General features: G+C 41.6%; 2 protein-coding genes across 6 annotated transcripts in view; both read left to right on the top strand.

Annotated features, from left to right (window-relative positions):
* agbl4 (AGBL carboxypeptidase 4) overlaps nt 1-23,454 on the top strand; it is a 236,883-nt gene that overhangs the window by 163,711 nt on the left and 49,718 nt on the right. The gene's annotated exons all lie outside the window — the stretch shown is intronic.
* bend5 (BEN domain containing 5) lies at nt 121-10,393 on the top strand. Of its 4 annotated transcripts, none has more exons than XM_079574508.1 (7): nt 121-162; nt 369-427; nt 1,351-1,481; nt 2,231-2,696; nt 3,185-3,333; nt 5,101-5,314; nt 5,395-10,393. In XM_079574508.1, the coding sequence occupies exons 3-7, from the start codon at nt 1,380-1,382 to the stop codon at nt 5,589-5,591; spliced, it is 1,128 nt and encodes a 375-aa protein (XP_079430634.1). In that variant the 5' UTR covers nt 121-162; nt 369-427; nt 1,351-1,379; the 3' UTR covers nt 5,592-10,393. The 4 variants fall into 4 exon arrangements, with proteins under 4 accessions (XP_079430634.1, XP_079430633.1, XP_079430635.1 ...); XM_079574509.1 differs by lacking the exon at nt 121-162 and adding an exon at nt 227-245; XM_079574507.1 differs by lacking the exon at nt 121-162 and having other exon boundaries at nt 178-427.

The following is a 23,454-nucleotide window of genomic DNA, read 5'->3' as shown; positions in this document are numbered from 1 at the left end:
TAGCACTTCACAAAAAAGTTTCTATGAAAGTACAATTATTTAATAAAAACAATGAAATACAAATGAGTATGTTGCTGTCACGTCTATTCATGCCTTGATGATCTTCCCTGATGATGTGGACCAGGCAGGAGTAGCCGAGCGCAGACACTCACAACCCCCTATGTGTGTATATTTTTTTTTATATACTTTGTGAGGAAAAACTGTCAACCATATCCAAAGTGCAGGACCAAAGAGAAGTAAATAATGTATGCTTTTGTTAGATTTTTTGAAGACAATATGTGCTACGGATTACCCGTTTCAAACGTGGCAGACTTCAGACCTCTGCACAAGACAGATTTTGATAATCAGAAGGTGTATCTGGTTCACAGAACAGAGGAGAATGGCAGCGCAGGCCAGCCGTGCGAAGCACTCATTCTTGCCCTTGCAGGTAAGTTGTCCTCGTAACACGACCGTAGTGTTTTTTGTCGAGTTTCTTGTTTAGTCTGAGCTTGCTTCGACACTGTGCGCAGTACTTAAAACGTGTTATAACAAGAATTTCTGTCGGTTCTGTCAAGACGTGATCAGCTGGAATCTGACAATGATGGCCATAACATCGTCCTCGTCCGTGACTAGCCTGATGTGCTAGTAAGATATGCTAAAATAAGTTTGCTTTGTAGCTACTCTGTGTCAGCCTTTCCCGAAGGCTCCCCGCTCTATATTGCTTAGTTGAGAATGTTTTGGGGGTGTTTCAATACAGCTGTCTTAATTCAGTCGCTAAATACGTGGCGTGAAGCAGTAGCCGCTGAAAGCGGTTGTTTACAACATGAAGCTAATGCTAACATACGTGCTGTGCCATAGACGCTAGCATGTTAGCACCAAGACAATACTTGGTACTAACGGACAAACGCAAACGTGTCACTTCGTTAGATACAGGCATGACATGGTGTTAAAGCCGCGTCATAATTTCTGAGAGGTTGTAAAACTGCTCCATTGATACGTTTTCACGATGTCCTGTGGTTTACGGTTAGCTTGTTAGCTGCCCTATCAGCTGGTTTGTGCCATTGAGCAAAGAGCATGCAGTGCTGCAGTCATCTGTGTCATTGATCGACGCAGACAGCAAACTGCATTTTCAGTAAAATGTCTATACCGTATGTTATTGAAACTGTTTCGTACAGTTACTATGATGTCATTATGAGAAGTATGCACGTAGTTTATGACTTTATGGACGCATTCTAAGAAATTTAAAGGGAGAGGAAAAACACATCATACAGGAATTTGTACTGTCTGGACATGCAGTCCTGTCTAAGATTTCTCTCAAATAAGTCACATCTGTTTTATTGAGCATCCTACTATAATGTAACTCTTTTACAGACAGACTAGAAGATTTTGAAGACCGTATAATGCAAAAGAAGATGAAAATACCCAAGATGTCTATTAAGAATTCAGGAATTTCCATTGAGAACAATTTTGGAGAAGACAGAATGCCACTCAGACATAAAAAGGTAGGACTGGTATGATGTTGTGATGATTTATTGAGTTGCTACAGACGATATTTCAGACGATTATTATTATTATTATTATTTATTTTTTTATTCATTATAACAAGGCATTGACAAGAGTTCATACAATTCAACAGTTAAAGCATTGCCCGTATTAACAGTATGGTTGTGCACTGGCCTGTAGAATGGGATGGTATATTCAAACACTCACTGCATGTGAGATTTGCTGAGACATGGATATGAAATGGACCTAATGACTCGGCTATCTCTTTTTTTAATTTATATATACCTGTCAGTGTCATGAGTGAAATGAGTAGATGATACAAGTGGCACCATGCCCAAGTATTGTCTTTAGCTTGTATCCATAGCTCCAATGGACATACATACCATCTCTAGGCTGTCTCAATTCCAGAAACTTGGCCCACTGCCAAAATCTCATCCGCTATTTTTACCATATGCTGGATTAACACCAATTCAGCACTCTGGACAGCTGCCCTTTCACAGACAAATCCCCTGAGCGGCTCATCAAAGAACTCGGTGACTCTGCTCCTCCCAGTATCTGTTGATCTTCAGTCAAAACAAACTGTTGGCTCTTTCCACGTCTCCTGTAAACTCACTTAATAGTTGTGTGAAATCAGGAAGTTGTTTATTATGAAAAAAGTTGTATTTTTGTAACGGTTTGCACATTCAACTTCATAATCTTGTTTATTTAAATAGTCAGTTATTCATATTTGACCATTTGTTTGCTTTAGGCCCTCTCACAGGATCACGGGCGTCCACTCTCTAATTCATCTAAAAGCCTGGCTGCAGTGGTGGCTCGTCTGGAGAGGAACGCTGCGAGCTCCTGTGTGGAAGGGGAGGAGGACCTGGATGATGAGCGCCTTGCTGAAGGAGATGACGCAGATGACGAGGATGAAGAGATGGAGGCTGAGCAACACAGACCCTATCACCAGCAGCAGCATCTAGAAACAGATTCACAATGTGTGTCCGAGGTGGCGCCTGTGGTGCCCAGAGTCCTGTATGAGGAGCTGGTCCACAGCTACAGGCAGCAGGAAGAGGAGATGAGGCGACTGCAGCAGGAGTTGGAGAGAACCCGTCGGCAGCTGGTGCAACAGGCCAAGAAGCTAAAAGAGTATGGCAGCCTTCTGACTGAAGTCAAGGAGCTGAGAGACTTCAACCGTAGGCTACAGGACGTCCTCCTCATAAGACTTGGCAGTGGTGAGGAAATGCATTGTGCACTGTTAACTGAAACTGAAAACACTTATAATCTAAATGCTTACAGAATATGATGCAAAAGGTGACCAAGATGAAGTTGATGGTTGTAGACTATTTGACAACCCATGCAATGATTTGAATAGTCAGAATTTCACAGTTACATCAAAGGTGATTGCCTACTGGGCATGCTATGTAATGGACAGGGTAAATATTTGAGCCCCGGTCCGGGGTTCTGGCAGGCAGTGCACTGGCTGATATAAAAACTCATCAGCCACAGTGGAGCTTAGTGTGGCTGGTCACCAAGCCAGCTTAGTTACTGGGCTAAAAGAACATCCGGTCTGGAAATACACTGAAGCATAGCCGAGAGACCCTTCAAGCCTTAAGTTGAGGTGTCAAGTTTACTTGCAAATTAGGGGCGTCGTATTTGTTAATGTGAGTAGATGTGCAGCTAAGTTATCTTATCAAGATCTTTGTCATTTGTGAATCTTCAGAGCCTATGCATGACAATGGCACTCAGACAATCAAGGCCGAAGTGGTGGAACCCATTGTTGAGGTCCAGGACACGTGTCGAGAAGAGGCCAACACCAGCTCCAGTTACTCCCCTTCTCCCAGGACCGTCTACACCTGCAATGATGGGAAGGTTTGTTGGAGCCCACTGCAGTGTTGGACTATGACTTTTATGACCAACAATGTTAAAGCTATGCAGTACTGCTAAGGCTTTTTTTTTTTTTTTTTTTTAATGAGAACCGGTAATTTACTATTAGCTTCTCCATCAAGGTGTTTGCGCTACAAAGAGGCCTGTTTACGATTTGCCAACACCACATGGCTCATCCCGTCCTCGTCTCTGCAGGACACACACATGCTGTAAGTTAGAGTTAAGTCAATAGTTCAATGGCACTAGAGGAGCGCTTTATTTTTCCCTCACTGTGCTTCTGTGTACTGTCCTGGGGAAGTGTGCGGGCAGCGTGGCCAGGACATTTTCTTTTTTGTACAATGCACAGTAAGATTCCCCTGGAAAAAGATATCGTTAATCTTCGCCCGAGTTTCCTGGTTAAATGAAGGTCAACTAAACTGAAGGCCCACATGGTCCAGTTATTGAATATGACCTTGTTGTGAGGAATGGGGAGCTAACCACTTATCCACTGTGCCACCAACTTTTCACAGGTGTTTGTCTTTAAAGTACGGACTGTCCTAACTCTGCTGATAAAGTTTGAGAAGATTATTATTATTATTGGCCCTGCTAGCCATGCTAGAATCATCTATGTTTATTGGCCTGTTAGGGTTTTCACTCCCCTCTGCTGTTACTTAACCCGCATGCTGTCTTTTCTGACAAGGGGGAATTGATACTACAAGCTTTGGGGCCTGTAGCCACTTCAAGCGTGAAGAACACTTGCAAATTAGAACTCTCCTACATTAGGGACCCCATATTAATTATTTGCACAAGAGGAATTTATAGTGACTGACAGGTTAGCCCAAGTGAGAGCGCAAGGGGAAAAGGTTGAAAAGAGGGAGGGAGGATATGAAGGAAGAGATAAACAGCAGCAACTGGGAGGTAGGATGAAAACAATCACCAAGTCTAACTGAAGGCAGTAAAAAAGCTTGTCTGCTGGCATCCAGCCTAAGGAACATTAGCTACACCGGGAAAAGCCTTTGGATGCTGGCCTAAAGACTTACCATTGATAAGAGAATAAAGCTAGAGCTGAGAGTCACTTATGCCCCCTACATTAGCTCACCTGCCTATATATATATATATATATATATATATATATATATATATATATATATATATATATATATATATATATATATATATATAGGTATAAGTGTGTTGTGCAAACTAAAGGAGGATTCACAACCTGACGCACTGTTGCTGTTTGAGGGGGCAGGGAGACTATTCGTATGCTCAGGTTCCTCTCCTCTGTCCCCGTCTCACCTGCTAACAGCAGCATCTACACTGAAGCAACCTGAACCCCCGACCAAGCCCGCTAGCTGCACAGTGCGTGTTCGTTTAGTTGTAAATTGTAACCAAAATGCCTCGGTCCCCGCTCAAACGCTGTGCAGTAGGACGTAGGACGGCGGAGAGCTGCAAGCTAAAAAGCTGTTGCAATTTGAGCTTAAACACTAGGGGAGGCCCTCGAACCCGGACGTTCCAGCTGTGAAGCACGAGCGCTAACTGCTGTACTATCGTGCTGAATATATTCGGGAGCTTGACATTGTTTAACTCACAGTGGAAGAAATAGTTTGTTGTCTGTCCTGCGAACGCTTAATAAGATGCACGAGTCTGCGCGCGATGTTAATGTAGAGAAGAGCGAATTGGAAGCACTCGTTGTATCCAGTGCTGTTCGTGGAAGTCGGCTGAGACGGAAGATCCATAGTATCCACATAGTAACACACACTTTCTCTTTAGGTCCACCTTGGAGGGGGGATCTGGGTGGAAGAGGAGAAGTGGCACCAACTGCAGCGCACCCAGGGAGACTCCAAATTCACAAAGAACCTGGCAGTGATGATCTGGGGCACTGAAACGCTTAAGAACCGCAGTGTGACAGGAGTAGCCACCAAAAAGAAGAAAGATGCCCTGCCCAAACCTCCGCTATCTCCCAGCAAGCTCAAAATAGTCAGAGGTAAGATCCAAAAGGAAAATGCAAATGTGTTTATGTGTAAAAACTTGATGAGGTTTTCTTGTCTTGCTCCGTACCTCTAGAATGTCTGTATGACAGAGTGTCTCAAGAGACAGCTGACAGTGCCGAGATCACACAGAGATTGTCCAAAGTGAACAAATACATTTGTGAAAAGATCATGGATATCAACAAGTCCATCAAGAATGAGGAGCGCCGGGAGTCCAAGCTGCTCATCAGACAGACTGTCAAAATGGAAAACTACAACTATGATGGCATGTAGTGACCAGCTGTGGTCCGCCGTCGCCTTCTACCCAAACCGCCCAGGATCATGAGAGGACTTGGCATTGTGGGTTTGGGGGAGTTTTACCATCTTTATTTTCTTTACAACATGGATTCATAGGCAGACGTGTTATGGCTCTAGAAGTTACAAAAGTCCATCAAATTCTGTGGCACACAAATTGGCCTTCAGACTGCTTTACCCACTGGTCAGTAAACATGTGAACTTGTACAATATGAGGAGGGATGTGTGTTTTTTAACATTTGAATTAAGGGTGGAATCGAGATGTGTTGTACTGGTCCATATGTATTTTGTCCTGAGTGATAAGATGTGATTGTTAAATTAATTATTGTTCTGTGTCAGAACATTCAGCAGTTTTGAAACTTTTAAAAAGTGTGTCTCCTAAAGAAAAAGTCATATAAATCTATCCAGACAATGATGTTACCTTGATAAAGGCCTTTGAGGTGAAGAGACAGCGACATCCTTAGATGGTCTGGGTAGGTTCTGTAGGCACCTTCCACAAATGAGCGTCTGACTCTTAAATGTCCAGATTTTAATGAACTATAGCCATATATTATTCTATGTTGCTTTGAGAGATTATTAGTGACTCTATCCCCTGAACTCTGAATGAGTGACTTTGAGAGCACAATCATGATGTGACGCACTTGTGTTCTAACTGAAAGGTTTACTGTTAAATACACTGTTGGTACATGCATGGGTAAGCAGAGACAGGCCTTAAAGGATTTGATGATGCCAGGCCCAGTGTCGTCTGGAGTTTAAGTAAACTGTGATTGTAGATGTATAGTAAGCTGAAGCACTTTGCAGTGAGAATGTGGACATGTGAGGTACTATTGTGTGATGCACAGATCAGACTGCGCTGAGCCAGATTGCAGTCCTCTGCTGCTGTCAGAAGACACTGCTGCTCAGGACAAAGAGGACAGTGTGTGAAAGCAGGGCACAGCTCTGCACAGGTTATCTTTTGTCGGAGTAGTGGTGGCTGTGGGTAAAGCTGTCTGAAACGCCATTTGGCTGCTAAAATTGTCTGGGCCATACCAGCCATACAACAACTTTGTGTTTTTTAAGCACACCACTGGGTACAAAGAAAGGTCGCTTCAGTGACCATTTCTGTTCGAGCCATGCCACCAGAACTTTGGAAACATCCTCTTATACTTCTTTTATAGATGCTTTTTTCAAGTTGCTTTATTGTTTTGATCCAGAAGGGTTTGCTTGGCTGTCTGCAGGCTGGAACTAAATGCTGCAGATTGAAATCTCAACTGTGACCTAGCTGTGGCTAACTGTGAATCTGAGCAGAGCTGCCCGTCGAGCCTTTCCTCCCCACTCTCATCCTAAAACTCTTTGTTTTTCTCTGTCTGGTTTCCTTATTTTCAATTTTCAGACCAGCCTTTTCTTTTCAAGTTTCCTTTGTATTTAGATGTTTTCGTTCATACCAGACCATGTTATTGTCATACTTTTTCTGGTTACGTTCATGTTCAGTTCATTTTAGCTCTCGTCCCAGTTTACTTTTTTACACTTATGTTTGTTTTACCAGCATTGTTTAAACTTGCTGTTATGTCCAAATGACATTAACGTTGAAACAAAAAGTCTCACCCAAAAACCCAAACAAACTTAAAAACTACCACTTAAATCAAGAAATCTACAACTGATGAATAATGTCTTGACAAACCATTGTGCTTGTGAAACTGAGATGCAGTAGTTGGATCAAAACAAATCATTTACCCTAAAATGCACTTTACTCTTGTGGGGAATTTGATGAATTTGAAGAAAGGTGTTCTTTAATTTCATGTAGATTACGGCCTAACAATCAGTGTATTATCACTAAGCACCTTAGGTTATTGTTCTTTTATGGCTAAATAAGGTATGGGCACAGATGGTCAAATCAGTAGACCCATCAAATACCAGTGCTTAATAATGTTATTACAAATTTTCAATGTAGTGTTTTTAAACAATTACTGTAAAATACTAAACTTGGCAAATTGAAAAAGTGCTGCCATATTTAGTCTTGAGTCCAAAAGATTTTGTACCTTGTATGAAATGTGCACAGTGTCTGGAATATGTGCTTTAACTTGATGTGTCAAGATGCTGGGATGTGTAGATGATTCTGTAGAGTTGAGTGCGTATTTTTACTATGATAATGGTAACTGTAAGCCAAAGTATTGATTGCTGAGATCAAGATGATGCTGACTAAGGGGTGAGCAAGGTTTGCACAAAAATAACCAATGCCGATGAATATTAACAATGGCATATTCTGACATTTTTAGTGGTTTAGTCTAGTGTCCTTCTCACAGTGTCCTAGCCTTCGTTTCCCTGTATAAAGGGTTTACATGCATTGGCATGTGTTTAAAATACATGCTGCTCAAAAAAAGAAAAGATTTCTGCTGTGCAAAGCAAGCTCGCTTTTTGATTCGTCTTGTATTGTTGTTTTTCTTTGTTGTTCAATGCCAAAAGGAGGTGTGGTTAAAGTCATGCTTTAACAGCATTAACAGAGCTATTACATTGTGTGAAATGTCAACTTGTTTTTCAAATCTGGATTCCTGGAGCGCAATTAAGCCTAATCCTTTAACTAAAACCATCTTTAGAGGATGAGCCTCTACGGAAACCCGTATGTTTTAACCTAGATTTTGCGTAAGCTGCAATGGCACAGCCAGTCTCTAAATATTCAAATCACTTGGAGAAGCGCAGCATCAGTACATGCAGCAGTGCGTGTGAAACCAGTGCATTGTGGACGAGTTTGACCTTTGAACTCAATGGCAGAGCTCCTATGTGCTCACTGTCAAATTCAAGTAGCGATAGGCAGGAAATGTAACCTCAGTGGTCTGTGGCCCTCGTCACTGCCACACTTATTCCTGACTTTTCTCTGGACTGGATTTTAAAATGCACGTTTCAGTACAAGAAGAAACCCTGTCCTCAGCTCTGGTGTTGGCTTTTGGCGTGCACTCCTGTCAGAGGAGCTATGTGCGCTTTGTGACAGGCTGTTTGGGGGGAGAGCTCCGTTTTAGTGGTGTAGGGGAGAGTCCATCTGACGGTGCACCCGCCTGAGCTAACACAATACTTTGAGCCTCAGAATCAACTATGAAAAACTGAGGAACACACTGTTAGGACTATGTATTATAGTCTTAAGCTATCAGTAACTTTGTATACAATCCACAAACCGGTTCTACTTCATCTAACTTCACCGTCCTACCTCATTGTTACTCTGGTGTTTGTCAGTGACTGTAAACTATGTGTGTATAGTATAAAAATATATAGAAAAGGTATACCTGATTACTCTCAACATGTACAGCTTATAACTTGTAAAACACCTCAGTACACAATATCATTCTTAGGATTAATCCGTTTTATTACTTGCTTCAAAATGCTGCTGTAAGGGGGGGTCCGTGTGAGGGTCGTCTCTGAGTATATCTTCGCTCTTTGCTCTATTGTGCAGTTGAACTCGGTGGTTGTGTTCCGTCTCTGTATTGCATTCTGAGATTTTTACTGGTCGACGGTGCTACCAGCAAACAGTTCAAACATGATCTGTATCTCGGACCTCAAATGGTGCTGTTTTTCTATGTTTTTATCCTCATACACCTCTCTGTGTTAATATTCAGGTGTGTCAACCGCCATTATCCCCTCAGCTTACTCAAACTATAATGACAAATGTTCAAAGCCAAAATGTTTCGCTCAACGATAACCCTGCTTTTACTGTATCTACTATACGCTATCCATCCAAATATTGTAGATAGTTAATTCTGTATCCTCAGCTGTGAGTTTGACGAGTACCTCAATGAACTTCAATGGATGCATCTGCTTCTAACACCTCTCGTCTACAATACCATAACGTTGCAGTATATTTTAGAAATATGCATCTTACTAGATCAGGTTACACTCTGTAGTTCACCAGATAAGCTCACTTTCGGACTAATCTTATGGGTACCACTGTTCACTGGCAACGTGTTGTCTAAGGATTTCAATACATCTTGTTGTAATGAGAAGATTCCTTTGGCCGCTTGCCGATTTTCTCCTAAATTCTTTACATTTAAGTACTTTTTTATCAAATGAAAAAAAAAAAATGCGCTCAGGATTGGCTAACTGTGAGCTTAAATCACACATGGAAGTGGTGCCAATGGAATCTTTCTCTGTCTTCTCAATGTGTTGTTTGCTTCTTTCTTTTTTTAACCTTAAAAGGAAATGTTATGGAGAAAAAATCTCTACTGTGAGCAGTGTGTTAAAAAAGAAAAAGAAAAAAAAAAAGCACTTAAGCCATTCGTTGGACTCTTGCTTTGGTCCAGGGAGAGATTTGTGTGTGACTCTTTCTATGCAGGTGTAGCATTGTGATCACCTGAAACCACATCACTGTCGGGTGGAAGGGAGTCAGGGAGAACCTTTTTGAATGTGTCTGCACAGCCTTGAGATTGTGAATGAGACATTGGCGACATGACAAATCCAAGCAGAACTTTAAACAGCGTATGTCAAGCGGCGCGCTTTGGTTATGTGTAGCTATAACAGGGTTCTTTCTGTATGTTATTATCGTGAAAAGATTCTCAAGACGATTGCAGGTAACGCTCCCTCGCCCCACTTTAAGCTCCCAAAGGCAACCAAACATGAACAGAAATGTGATTAGTCTTTGCCATATAAGAGTGTACATGTCTTTGCTGAACCGGCCACACCTCTGCTAACGCGAGCAGCTCCTTGGCGCTTAGCATCCTGTTCTGTGTTTCTCTTGCTGCATTCAGGAGCACCTGTTTAATGTATAGATAAAACAAATAAATCAAACTTTTATTCAATCAACCTACTTGGTCTGTTTTTTTTTTTTTTGTGTTTCCCTAAAGCACATGTACTTTCTAAGTTCTTAACAGACAGGCTTCCCAACATTGACAATTCAATCCAACAATACTTTCCAAAATGTTTCCATAACCTTATACATACTTTTCAGTCATGTGACCTTTGTTGTTTTGGCGGCCATTTTGAATACCAAAGTTTTATGCCGACTTATGCAGTACTACATGTAACAATATCAGACAGAGACGCACGTATATGTGAAGAAACCGGTGTTTTAGCTGCTCAAGATGTTAGCATGCTACCAGTTAGCATAAACATTTAGCTTCAACAGCTCAGCACTGACCTCTCCAAGAGAAAACCTTGAACTAAACTCCAGACATCTAGCCTTGGATACAACATGTGACAGAGGTTAGAACTTAGCTGTTATTGTAGTATTTCCTCAGTGTTCATAGATGTGAGCCACACATGTATTTATCATGTTGAAGCCAACTGTCAATGGCTGACATTTGCTAACCGGTAGCATGCTAGCATCTTGAGCAGCTTAAACACTGACTCAGACTGAGACTCTGTTGACATGACAAACTGTAAAAATCACAGAGAAAGGTTTTCTGTTTCCTCTTTGATGTGTTAATTTAGAAACAGATCTTTAGTAAATCCTGCTATAGCTCCACAGACAGAGCTGCTAGGTCTGTGCCACATTTGCTGGTTTCTTCACATAAACGTGCATCTCTGGAGCCGTGTTTTAAATGTTACCTTCTTAAGCATTGATTACAAGTACATAAGAATGCAACAGTTAATCAGTTGTCTTTCATTTTCATCCTGAGTAGAGATATTGTTACATGTTGTAGTACTGTATAATGAATACTGAATTCTGAATTTTGAATTATTGCAATGAATATGCTGTTTTATAATTATGTTTTAACACTGTGAAACGCTTTGTGACTGTGTCTGTGAAAGGTGCTAAACAAATAAAGTTTACTTACTTACTTACTTAATTCTACTTTGGTATTCAAAATGGCCACTGGAACAATGCGTGATGTCATTGGAGACGCATGTATAACCAACTGCTTTATATGGAGCCACATGCACAATAGGCTAATACTTTTCCAGAAAAGTACATTTAGTCAGGATTTTGACTGTCCTTGATTTGGATTCACTTTCCATCACCACCTTTCATCCACGGGCCATCTAACCGCCATAAACTTTGGAAGAAATATGGTCTATGTCATTAATCTCACTTCCTAACAAGCTCCTTTTTTATAGCTAGAATCAGACTGGCTGTGGCTTTATTGTTTTGTTTGTTTTGTGTGACTTTCAGTATTTTTACTTGAGTATGACTTGAGTATTTCTTTCACCTAGCAGAATGCCATGTTCTTTCAGCCTAGTATTCCACCCCAATCTGTGTATTTAAGAAAACTAAATGGAGGTTACGTCGGAGCAATATCTGGGAGCACACACCTCCTTCAACTCTTAAAGGTGTTAATTTTCTTTACCCGAATTGCTGGTTTGCCGTGCCCAAAGAAGTTTTCTTTTCAAAATGATGGCAATGGAAGTCTAATGGATTTTATAAAACCTTCATGACCCCTGGCTAATGCAAATTTCTCAGCACATGGTAACTCCGAAGACATAATCTAAATGTGAAAATTAAAATGGAAACTTGCTTTTGCCATGGCAGACACTGTTTTTGACATCATATTTTAACAGAGGCACCGGAGTCTATACTGACCTAAATGTGGAGGTTTTAAATTGTGAGATTTTAATCATCAGTTTGTTTGGACTTTAAGACATACACTACTGCTCAAACGTTTGGAGTCACTTAAAATGTCCTTATTTTTTGAAAGAAAAGTACTGCTTTTTTCAGTAAGGATAACAATAAATCAGAACTACAGTCTAGACGTTGTTAATGTTGTAAATGCCTATTCTAGCTGGAAAGGGGTGATTTTTACCTTCATAGGTGTGCAGAAGACCATTTCTAGCAACCATCGCCCCAGTGTTCTAATGGTTCATTGTCTTAGCTAATGAGGGTAATTGATGATTAGTGCAATGCTAGCACTGTTGAAAACTGTTGAGCTGATTAAAGCTATAACTAGCCTGGGTGACCCTAAACTTTGGAACGGTAGTGTAGCTTCAAAGCTCCAGCTTTAGGCTTTCACATTATTGATAATGGATCATTTTGAAAGAAAAAGCCAGTAATAATTTCCAAACTGTCCAGAGTTAAAGGCGATTGTGACTGTGTTAAGACTATGCGCCAAGTTTCACATGTGTAACCCATTCCGTTGCTAAGACCCAGCAGTTTGTTTACTACAAACAGAATATGACAACCAGCAGTTGCTGGATTTTGCCCCCAGTCCATGAGTTTGGTTCTACAAAGGTTAGTGCTAGATTGTATGCTCGGGAGGGACAGTCTGCTGTGAAAACGGGAGATATCATGACACAAATTAAGGTTAGGGCCAGGGAAATGGTTAACCTTAAGGTTAGGATTAGGGTTAGGATTAGGATTATTTGTATTTTTAGACAAACCAACTCATAGATCTAAACAAAATCACAGCAGACCGTCCCTCCCGAGCATACGATCCAGCACTAACCTTCTACAAACTAAATGATGACTAAATTATGATTATGTAGGTTCGGATCCAGGGGCCCTTGGCAAGATTTACTTAAAAAAAAAAAAAAAAAAAAGATCAGACTGTGTAAATTTGCGAATTTTCATTGCAATGTTACACGGCTCCCTAGAGGCATAAGGACCAGGGAGGGGTCGTTTGAAAGCTTCAAATCTCTAGTCTCCAACAAAGAATCACTTTCTGTTCCAAATTTATGTTGTAGATGGTGGGAGTATGGGGTTTCAGAATTAAAGCGCAACTTGGCACCCCTTCCAGCAGATGGCGGCCGCCTGGGTCACCTATGCCTAGGGCTGGCCCTGTTCGGATTGTTTGCCAAGTTTGAGTTGTGTAACTCATTCTAACGACAAGATGGGGGTGAATTTGAAAACCAGCAGTTGCAGATATTGTCATGATTAAATATTAATTTAATAATAATAATTTAGGCGCTACTTAGACAGTCAGATATGTTATGAGGTGGTAGTTTGAGAACCACATGGTCAACAGTCTACCCGTGAGTATATCGCCATATTGTTCTGTGAGTTACTTGAACAAAGCCTTTCTGTTAAATGCTGATATAAAGCCTCTTGCTCCTTTCTGGTGATGGCTACTTTATCTCTTGTGGCATCTCATCTATTCCCACCATTTTCCTTCCGTTTAAACTGCTCTTCAACTTCCTTGTTCCACGCCTCTCCCCAGTCTAGGCCCCTGATGCATTTCCATACATTATTGCCCCTGTAAGCAAGTGTGTCATGCGCCTCGGCTTTTCTTGCAGCCCAAGGGGACTTCTCAATGTCATTATCGCTAAAGCCTGCCACATGCCTGTAATGTATTGCCGCCTGTCTTTATTGGCACCGCGATGATTCAGTGCTGGTGATGATGGATTAGTCGCGCCTGGGATCGGGCCGGGCTCACCAAGTCCACAGTTTGACGCATAAACACTGTCCTCCGCAGTACCTACAGACATGCGTATTTAAGTCACATACAGTCTAATGAATAAGTTCATTTAAAGTCATTCTCCGGCGGCTCTCAGCCAGACACGGTGTGTGCAGCAGCAGCAGCGTGATGTATGGCGGTAATGGATTCTCTTTATGGCTCTGTTTGTGTTTTGAATGTAAAAGATCTACTATCTTTTGTGGGCTGCAGGAAAGACTCGGAAGGTGATATGAATGCAGTATCACATACCTTTAAAGTTGGGCTTAGACACTGATTGTCCTGAATGTTCATCAGAACACCCCACACAGACACAGCTGTATGTTGATTTAAAATAACAAGCCAGATGCCCTGACTGTTGCAAGCGACCTTGCAATGCAGAGAAGGCACTGAATGAAGGATCTTTCTCAAAGGCTAATGTAATATGTTGAGCAAAGTTAGTGGTCAATACTTGAATTTAAGTTAGGGATACATCCATCTACAAGAAGCTCCATTGAAGGAATGTTACAGGTAGCACATGCCACCCCTCTCAGATGGGCTAACTACATACTGGAAACAAAGACTGGGTGGACCTGGTGCAGATCTAAGTGCCATAATGGACACAGCCCTGAATATACACTGTGCAAATACAGTGGGAACCAAATGTTCACACACTCTACTTAAAAATACTTTTTTTTAGGTCAATTATAATTTTCAAAATTGTTTCTATTTGCTAAATGCCAGAAGAAACAAAGTCAGAAGTTTACATACACTAAGATTAATTTACCTTTAAACAATTTGGGAACGACCAGATGACGATGGCGAGGCGTCTTTCTAATATTACGGCCCTCGCCTCAGGAACGACCTGAGGAGGAGCTCAGGGCTGCAGAGAACGTTCATGTTTTTAAGAGCAGGCTCAAGACCCGCCTTTTTAGCTTAGCTTTTAACTGACATCTATTTATTTAGTCCTAATATATAATATATATGGGAGGGTGTGCCAGGCGTATTGTTTTCAATGTTGTATTCTGTAAAGCACTTTGCGCTTTATAGATAAAGTTTGATTGACTAATGATTACCATGCATTTTTTGGCTGGAGATGAAAAAATCTCGAATGGCCGGCTGGGGAGCGTTGGGTCAAATGTCGTGGGAAGGGTTGGGTCACACAGAAGACAGTGATGTCCCAAGCCTTTCATCCTTGACGCCTGTTGTACATGTTTTGGTGAATTACCAAGGAGTTACTGAAGAAGTGGTGGATGGTCTGTTATTGTGGATCGTCTGTTTTGTTACTATTACTTTTTAAGCTGAGGTGCCTGATTTTATGTTGCCATCACAAACTATTATGTAAATACAACAAAAAACAGATCTTGTTGCATTGTCTTCACCGTCATATTTATCGAGCAAAGGACGGTAGAAGTAGAATCATAATTGGTGCTTCACTTTGCCAGCGCTCAAGGCTGCAAACAGGCATGAAAATTTGCTTGAACAAGTCGGATGTGCAAGAGGGATTATGACAGCTAGAAACGAGTTTGGGCCCAAACTAAAAATGTCACAGTTTGAACAGAAAAAGCCATGTACCCCGACAGGTCTGCTCCATCTATCATGTTTCCTGTAGATCTTAGACGTCATCAAGTTCAGTAATAATGAACTATATTGTTTACCGTTTTAGGTTTTCTATTGAAGGACTTGTTTCCTGTTTCAGTATTCCAACTTTTACCAAATAAACAATAAAAAGGGTGAAACCATGAAACCTCATGATTAAGATTTATCTACTGATTGTTCTGGAGAGTGTGCATCTTCAGTATCTTGGCAAATTGTTGAAAGCCTTGGCAGTAAAGCTAAGAAATGTGTCATGTGACCCAACCCACCCTGTTCTCCCCTAATGAATGAAAGCACCCTGACTACAGCCTTGATATTCAGTAAAAAGCCGAAATTGCTTCAACTGTGATCTGTTCATTTGTCTTAGACATATGTCAAAGTGGCTCTAACAAAACAGCTACTTGAGTCACACCAAAGTGGAAGGACAGTCTTTTTTAGAGATTTTAACTGCAGATCCTCTAAGCGCGTCTGTTTCTACTTGTGTAATATCCTCGGCTTGAACAAAAAGTTAATTACTTTGTCTCTTCTTGAGTTTTCTATCGCTGAGTTTGTTTAAATCCCTATTTGACCCACCCAGATGCTTTGCTTATCTTGCAGTATTTCTCCCCTTGGCGCCAAAATCATTCTCATAATTATAAATAGCAAAAGTTTATAATTTCATCTGCTTTGTGCTTTCAGTGTTTCATAAGCCGAGCACTTATTATCTAATTTTCCTAAAGTTTGTTTTTGTTTCCCATTTACAGTGATCTCCTTTAGTGCTGGAAGTTATGTGTATCTGCCTTCATTAAGTTTATTGCAGGATTCATTGTAGTCTTTGTTTCTGTTCTCTCGAAGTGAACTTGAATCACGACTTACACATGCTTGGAAACTGGTGAGTGGGAAAACAACGTACTCTGCTCACAGTAGTTACCCTTCAGGCTCCTTGCCACTGTTTTGGTGGATGCCACATGTACACACCCATGTATTGTACAGCACAAATGGTGCACATGTGTGTCCTAAATGGCCTCTATTAATGCAGACTGCTCCCCCAATTAACACGACTCAAAGTGATGATGAATTTTTTATTCTCTCAACATTTAAGCTAATTATGGTCCAAATGAAGCAGGTTCCAGAGAATCAGCGTGGCAGGGGCTGCCAGTGGCGCCCAATGTCACTGTCACAGTGGCACCACCCGCCTCATCATTTTCTGCTGCTTAATATTCATGTGCAGCTCTGCTCCTGACTCACCTCTCCCATCTCCTTTGTCTAAGTCCTTAACCTGTCTCCTCACACCGTCTCCCCCTGTCTCCGAGGTGCTCTTAACATTCAAATGGACTAATTGTACTAATAGCAATTGAATTATAATTTGATGTGGTAAATAAAGCTTGTTACAAGCCTGGATATTTTGTTTTGGATTTCAAGGACAATCAGTCTGAATGTCCAATAGAGTCAACCTCTGCTGATGGACTTTCTACTGCAGACATTCAGAGAAGAGAAGAGCAGCAACGGAGGACTAGTCCATGATCCTAAACAGAGATTGTGGTGTTTCGCTGGGCCCATAATCCTAAATATGTCCTTTAAGAAGACAAACACAGAACAATGACGGATTCTATTTTATTTCAGCAACTCTCCTTTAGAGGACAACAACTGCAGCATATTGAACCGGTTTGAATCAACAACATCTCGTAAATTTGATGTCAGATCACTCATGTGTGGATGATGAAACGTTGTTCAGTCAGGTCCATTTACCATTCATGATCATTACTTATGTAGATGATAAAACATCAGAAGATTCTTCCACTGGCCCCACCTACCTCAGCACAGTTTTACATTACAGGTTTTGGAGCCTGACTGTAAAACATAATAAGCACCAAATTGAGTGAAACATGTGGAGTTTGGAAATGAGTCTTCTATTATGTTCTTTGAGCAGGTCACTCGCAATACTATCAGAGGGATTCATTTGTGGCCTCAGTTTGACTCTGTGTGTCCCAGAGCATCAAACTGAACATCCATTCATTGTGCCTACTTTAGGCGACTGTTCCTTTTCTACAAAGCCTCACCGCTTTAGTCTCTTTCAAAGTGGCTGTAAGTGGTAGCTCACACTATTGACTTGTTTGTCTTTTTTTGGTTTTGTTTATGAAATGAACATACCTGATAGTGTTTGATGTCAGCTTGCAGCTTTGTGAGTCAATCTCCTCTATTAAGCAGATTAGATTTACCTCCTTGTAATCAAAGATGAATGGCGCAGGTTTGTTTGAATTCGTGTGCACGTTTATCTCCGACTGCCCAGACTAAACAAATTAAAACTGATGAGGACCTCGGGTTTAAAACGGGGAAAAAGAAAGAATGTGCCCAGAGACAGAAAAACAATTTAATTTCTCGTTTTATATGGTAGCAGCGGTCATTTAGCCGCCGCTCTTTATTTAAATGGTAATGTGAAGCGGGCTGAACAGGCGAGGAGAATCAGTGGGAGAATAGAGAGGGGGGGGGGCTTCAAACCACGGCGGGCTGTTCGAGCCTATGGACTTTATCGGTGTCTGCCCTGCTGCGGACTGGCTTACAGGCTGAGACGGGGCGACTGAGAGACAAGGAGAAGGCGCCTCAGTTCCACCCTGAGTAATTGGGTGAGATAAATTGGACACTTGGTCTTGCCTATTGCACATATTTGAAAAGAATCATTTCAGCCACTGTTAAAATAGTTTACCTTTTTGTGCAGCCCTGTGAGGCTCCTATTTGGGTTTTTTTGGCCCTGTCCATACGAGGTAAAGCTGAGGACCAAACGCAAAGATATTTTATTAATCCAGTGTATCATCCATAAGAGCCTGGCGTTTTGAGGGTCTGTAAACGAACATTTTCCGAACTAGGTCCCAGAGTGGAAAGATCTCAAAACGCTGTTTACGCAGCGCCATTGTTACAACGTCTCCGAAACTTTTACTAAAACACATCACAGCGCAGAGTGGTGTCTGTTATCCATAATCTACTGACCTTATAATTAGTTTTACTCATGGATCTATGATGCACTGCAGTCCGCGAGCCACAGGTGACAAGAAGAAAAACACGGCCGAGTCAGTCTGTGTTTTTGGACTGACAGTAAAAGTCACTGACTGCTTTAGTCCCATTACATCTGAAGAATAAACTCGCCTCCTCATCTCTTTTATAGATCGTGAATCCTTGGATCAGTTTCATTTTCATGTTTACATTCGACAAAAGTTTACTGCGCATCACTCCACATCTTGTTCTATTATCTGTGTTAGCGTCACAGCGCCTCACACAGGCCTGGAAGATGAATTGCGCCGTTTTCACAGACCTGAGTCAAACCATGTGGACGCACACATTTACTAAACTGGCTTCGCGCTTACAAAGAAAGTTTATGAAAATATAAGCGTTTTGTCTTAGTGTGGAGATTTTAGCCTTTGTGGATCAAGTGATTTGGTTATTTCTTTGGGGGAATAGTACGTTTCTGATCAATATTGGCCACCGCACTTCGTCTAGCAGCAGTAACAAGAGAGGGCATGCATAGGGCTGTCACGATAATTACTATATTGATTTATCGTTCTATAAACAACAGATAAACAATGCATTCTTGGGCTCGATATTTATTGTCTGACCATTTACTGGCATTCCCCCAAAATTTTTCGTTACAAAACTTTCTAACTGAGGCCAAATAAGTTACATTATATTTCATGTTTATTGCAGCCTGTGTGGTTTTTTAGGATATAAGGTTTACTGTCATTTTTATGCCTGACAGTTGACAGTATCTAGTATCGTTAGAGTCAAAAATATTGTTTATCGCGGTACTTTCCTGCCTCGATGTATCGAACCTCAAAACTGTCAAAACAAGTAATAAAAGGTTGACACTCATTTAGCTTCTAGATCTAAACACTGGCTTGGCTTGTGTGTTTCGTCCATCTTTAACCGACTCCCAAAGCAAAGTGAGGCGTGTCTGTCCCCCTTAGCCGTCACCTCCAGCGCATGGTTAAGAAACACACGCTTTGCACTAATGACCTGATGTTAATGAGAGTCTTGTTTGGAGCTGTGAAATGACCCAGAGGGGCCAGGCAGGCAGGCAGGCCACACATCCACACCACCGCGTGTTCACAGCAGAGGTCAAAAGACAGCCAATGGGGAAAATCATCGTGTTTTTATATCTCACCATTACAATTACTCATTGCGTCATCTCTCAGTGAAATATATAGATTTCACAGTGTTAATTACAATCATCAAAGTGTTATTTCCTCTAGATAGCAGTGTATTTGATCCTAACTACATTCCTTGTTGATAGTGATCTTCATGTACATCTTATCTTCACAATCTTCATCCGAACTTTAAAAAACACACATTTATGATTCAAGCTGCACTGACAGATGTTATTAATTTGCAGCTTTGTACTAGCCACAGGATTGGATCAGTTTAACCAATAGCATGTGGGTTCTGCCAAACAAACAAACAAAACTGTAATAAAACAAACACTGTCCGCTTTGTAGGTACCAGTTGAACTCCAACGTAATTAGCTAATGAGCCAATCACATTAGCTCATCGTGTTGTGAGCGGATTTGCCCAGAGAAACTGCTGACCAGACATGACATATACCAACCTGCACATTGTAGTTGATAAGAAATTTCGTTGAAACCCTTTGTCTCTGATCCTTTTTTTTTCTTTTATTTTGGAGCTTACGTGTCCCTTGCGAGTGTTTCCCAACCTTTTGCACCCTCTGTTAGTCTTGCTTTACTTGTTGACAGCGCCGGCGTGATCAAGCTCACTGTGTGCGCAGAGACCATTCGAAGGGGGGGGGACTCCTGTGTGCAAGAAGCCAAGCTGTGGCACGACTATAGCTGTGTGTGTGTGAGTGTGTGTGAGTGTGTGTGTCTGTGTGTGTCTGTGTGTGTCTGTGTGTGCGTGTGTGTGTAAGCAAAGGAGACTGCAGAGCTGACAGTTCGCCAGCAGCCTCGCACCTGCACCCGGGGCGAGGTGCTGATATGTGATGGAAGTGAAGGAAGGAGGAAGCGAGGGCAAGAAGAAGGAGACACAGAAATAAGCAGAGGAACGCAGGGGCGGCTTCGCTCTGACACCCAATTCCTGTTTTGTTTGTCTTTTGTTTCTCATGGTTGTATATGTGTGTGTGTGTGTGTGTGTGTGTGTGTGTGTGTGTGTGTGTGTGTGTGTGTGTGTGTGTGTGTGTGTGTGTGTGTGTGTGTGTTTGTTTGTGTATGTATAAGGGGGCGTGAGTGGTGACAGGCAGGGCAGCCAGGAGAGCCAATTGGATTGATGCATTCTTTCACAGGTAACTGCCAACACTCGGGCGCAGCCAGGGCCTCATTTGTCAGACTCAAGGATGTGGCGTAATGGCATGACATTTTATTCTCGTCTGGCACACGCACACACGCACACACGCACACACACACACACACACACACACACACACCTGTGCCTCGCCCCTACTTCCTCTCAGAATAGTGCACAGAACTGTTTATCTACGGGTTAATAAGACAGGGCCAGCAAAGTGTGTTGAGTTCAAATATGTTATCAATTATTATTTCAACCTCTTAACCCCCGTCTGAGCCAAGGATATTTTCACCAGATTGGCTTTACCCAAATCTGAAAGCTTCTTGAAAAAAGTGTCCAAAAACGCACACGAAGCCACAAAAGAATAACAGAAAAGGGACAAAAAAGCCACAAAAAAGTAAAAAAAAATACATCATTTTTTTCCCACTTTAGAGGCTCCGTAGTTTTCTGATTGGAAACGCACCTCTGTGACTTTAAATGAGCATGAAAACAGTCAAATTCACAGAATGGCTATGATCGCTTACATTAATGGGGCGACGGTAGCGCAGTTGGTTGAGCGGGTCGTCTCCTGATCGGAGGGTCGTGGGTTTGAATCCCAGCTCCCGCAAATGCACACTGTCGCTGTGTCCTTTGGGCAAGACACTTCACCCTATACTTGCCACCTGTGTCTGCGTACATTGGTGTATGAATGGGAACGTGAGTGGGTGACTGGTTCCTCACTGTGAAGCGCTTTGGGCCTGATAAAGGTAGAAAAGCGCTATATAAGTTGAGTCCATTTACCATTTAATGAGTCAGCTGAATACGTAGTGGTGGATCCTGAGCCGAAAAGACAATTCTGCCAATATTTAAGTGTTGATTATTCTATTTATTAAAGGTTATAAACAGCATAAGTACGTGTGCTGATCTGTTTGTCAACGATGAAATATGTGTAAGCCACCTCGGGTTAGAGTGGCTTACACATGGTTAGCCCAGGGGCCTATGGGTAGGTTAAGTCGGCCCTGTGTGTCCCCGGTAATTCATAATCGAGCTTCAGGTATTTGCGATATATTTCTTGCCAATTCCAAAATGCACTAGAACTGATGATGTCCCGGTGCAGGCTTTGTGCTGGATGTATGGCGTGTTGCGTCATGTTAAAGCCCCCCCCTCTTTACATTCATTAAGTCTGTTGATCATTTGACAGCGCTGTTGAGCACGCGGCTGAAACTTATAGCAGCTCTCTGGGGAGTCATTCTGTGGCGTGTCAGCCAAACTCCCTGACACTCAGCAGCGCACCGCACACTTCTCCTCCGCTGAATAATTGAAATACATTGCATTGAAAATTTAATACAGTCAATGTGATTTGACAGCGGGTGGCAGAAGTTTGCATTTGGTGTATAGTGGGTTCAGGAAGTATTCATACCTTTCTTTTTTTTAATCTTATTTTATTATATTGAAGTGTAAGGTTGATAACACTATTCTTTTTTCTCAAAATATAATGCACTCAATCCTTTCTGTGTCAGGGGCAGTGAATGGAGTTTATGAGCAAACGTTTTAACAGCATAATTAGGATGGAGAGCAGAGCAAGGTATTTATATTTTTATTGTATCATTGTTGAGTAGGCAGTAAATATGTCTTACAGAAAAGAAATGTGATTGTAGTACCTCATAGAATAGAAATAACTAAAAGAGGTCTGAAAACGGATCCCACACATAGTATTGGTTGAAACAGTTCTTGCAGGTAGGGATGTTTGACGTTGGCACTGGTTTGGCGGCGCTGCATTGACCTACTTGTGTGCGTCAGACAGATGGGAGAGGGTTAATTGAAGATGACATGTGTCCGGTGCTTGTGTGTCCCCAGATAACACACCCATATGCCGGCGTCGCCTTGTTTAGCCCCAGCGCTATCTCAAATCCACTTTTCACACCAGGAAAGTGAGGGGGAGATATTTGCTGGTGGGACGCTGGCTGTCAGCACTTAATCTGCTGTTTTGCGTCAGGGCTTTTGCAGATCGTGTTTGGTGTCATGTTGGTGTTATGTCTGGGCACACATCGTCATGCATCTTGTTTGCGCGCTCTCTATCAGCGCTACAGTGGAAGAGGGTTCTGTGTGCTCTGCCACAATATTGGCTTCTCCAACGCCTGCTGCTGTTCAGACGACTGCCCAGTGTAAGACTGAGAAAAGTTACAGAAATTAGAACAAGATTCCTCCATGTAATGTCATGTTTGTGTCGCATGATGCACCATACAGAGTGACTTTCTACATTGTAGCATGACCCTACTGTAGATTATTACTAATTACTCATTTACAAGTATCAACTTCGTACACAAAAAAGGTTCAAAAGATGTATTTTAGTTATTTGTAGAGTTCTCACTTTGGCAAATATGTGTTTGAGTGGCTTTATTGTGGTATATTGCAATGTCACATGAAAACTCAAAACATAAACAAACTTTTATTCTGACATTACATGAACCAGATCTACAGGGTGATACTTTTCTTTATTTTTACTTTTGTGGAGTGTATATTTATGCCTTTAGTATTGTTCCAACAAGATGTAAGTTTTAATATTAAAGTATCTATGATGTGTTGGTTTGAATTCAGCAGTAATGACGTGCAGCTCTAGTCCTGTGTTTTGGAGCGTGAACGGTTTGTACAAGAGGCTGTTGTTTTGCAAATGGCTTCGACTCTTGCAATGCAATTTTTTTTATTTTTTTTATTTGTTTTTTTATGTTTTGAGTGAATTA

This window comes from Gobius niger (genome assembly GCF_951799975.1).
Source record: "Gobius niger genome assembly, chromosome: 17".
Classification (NCBI taxonomy): domain Eukaryota; kingdom Metazoa; phylum Chordata; class Actinopteri; order Gobiiformes; family Gobiidae; genus Gobius; species Gobius niger.
The sequence above is the reverse complement of the archived record's forward strand: the minus strand, read 5'-3'. Positions and strand labels throughout refer to the sequence as shown.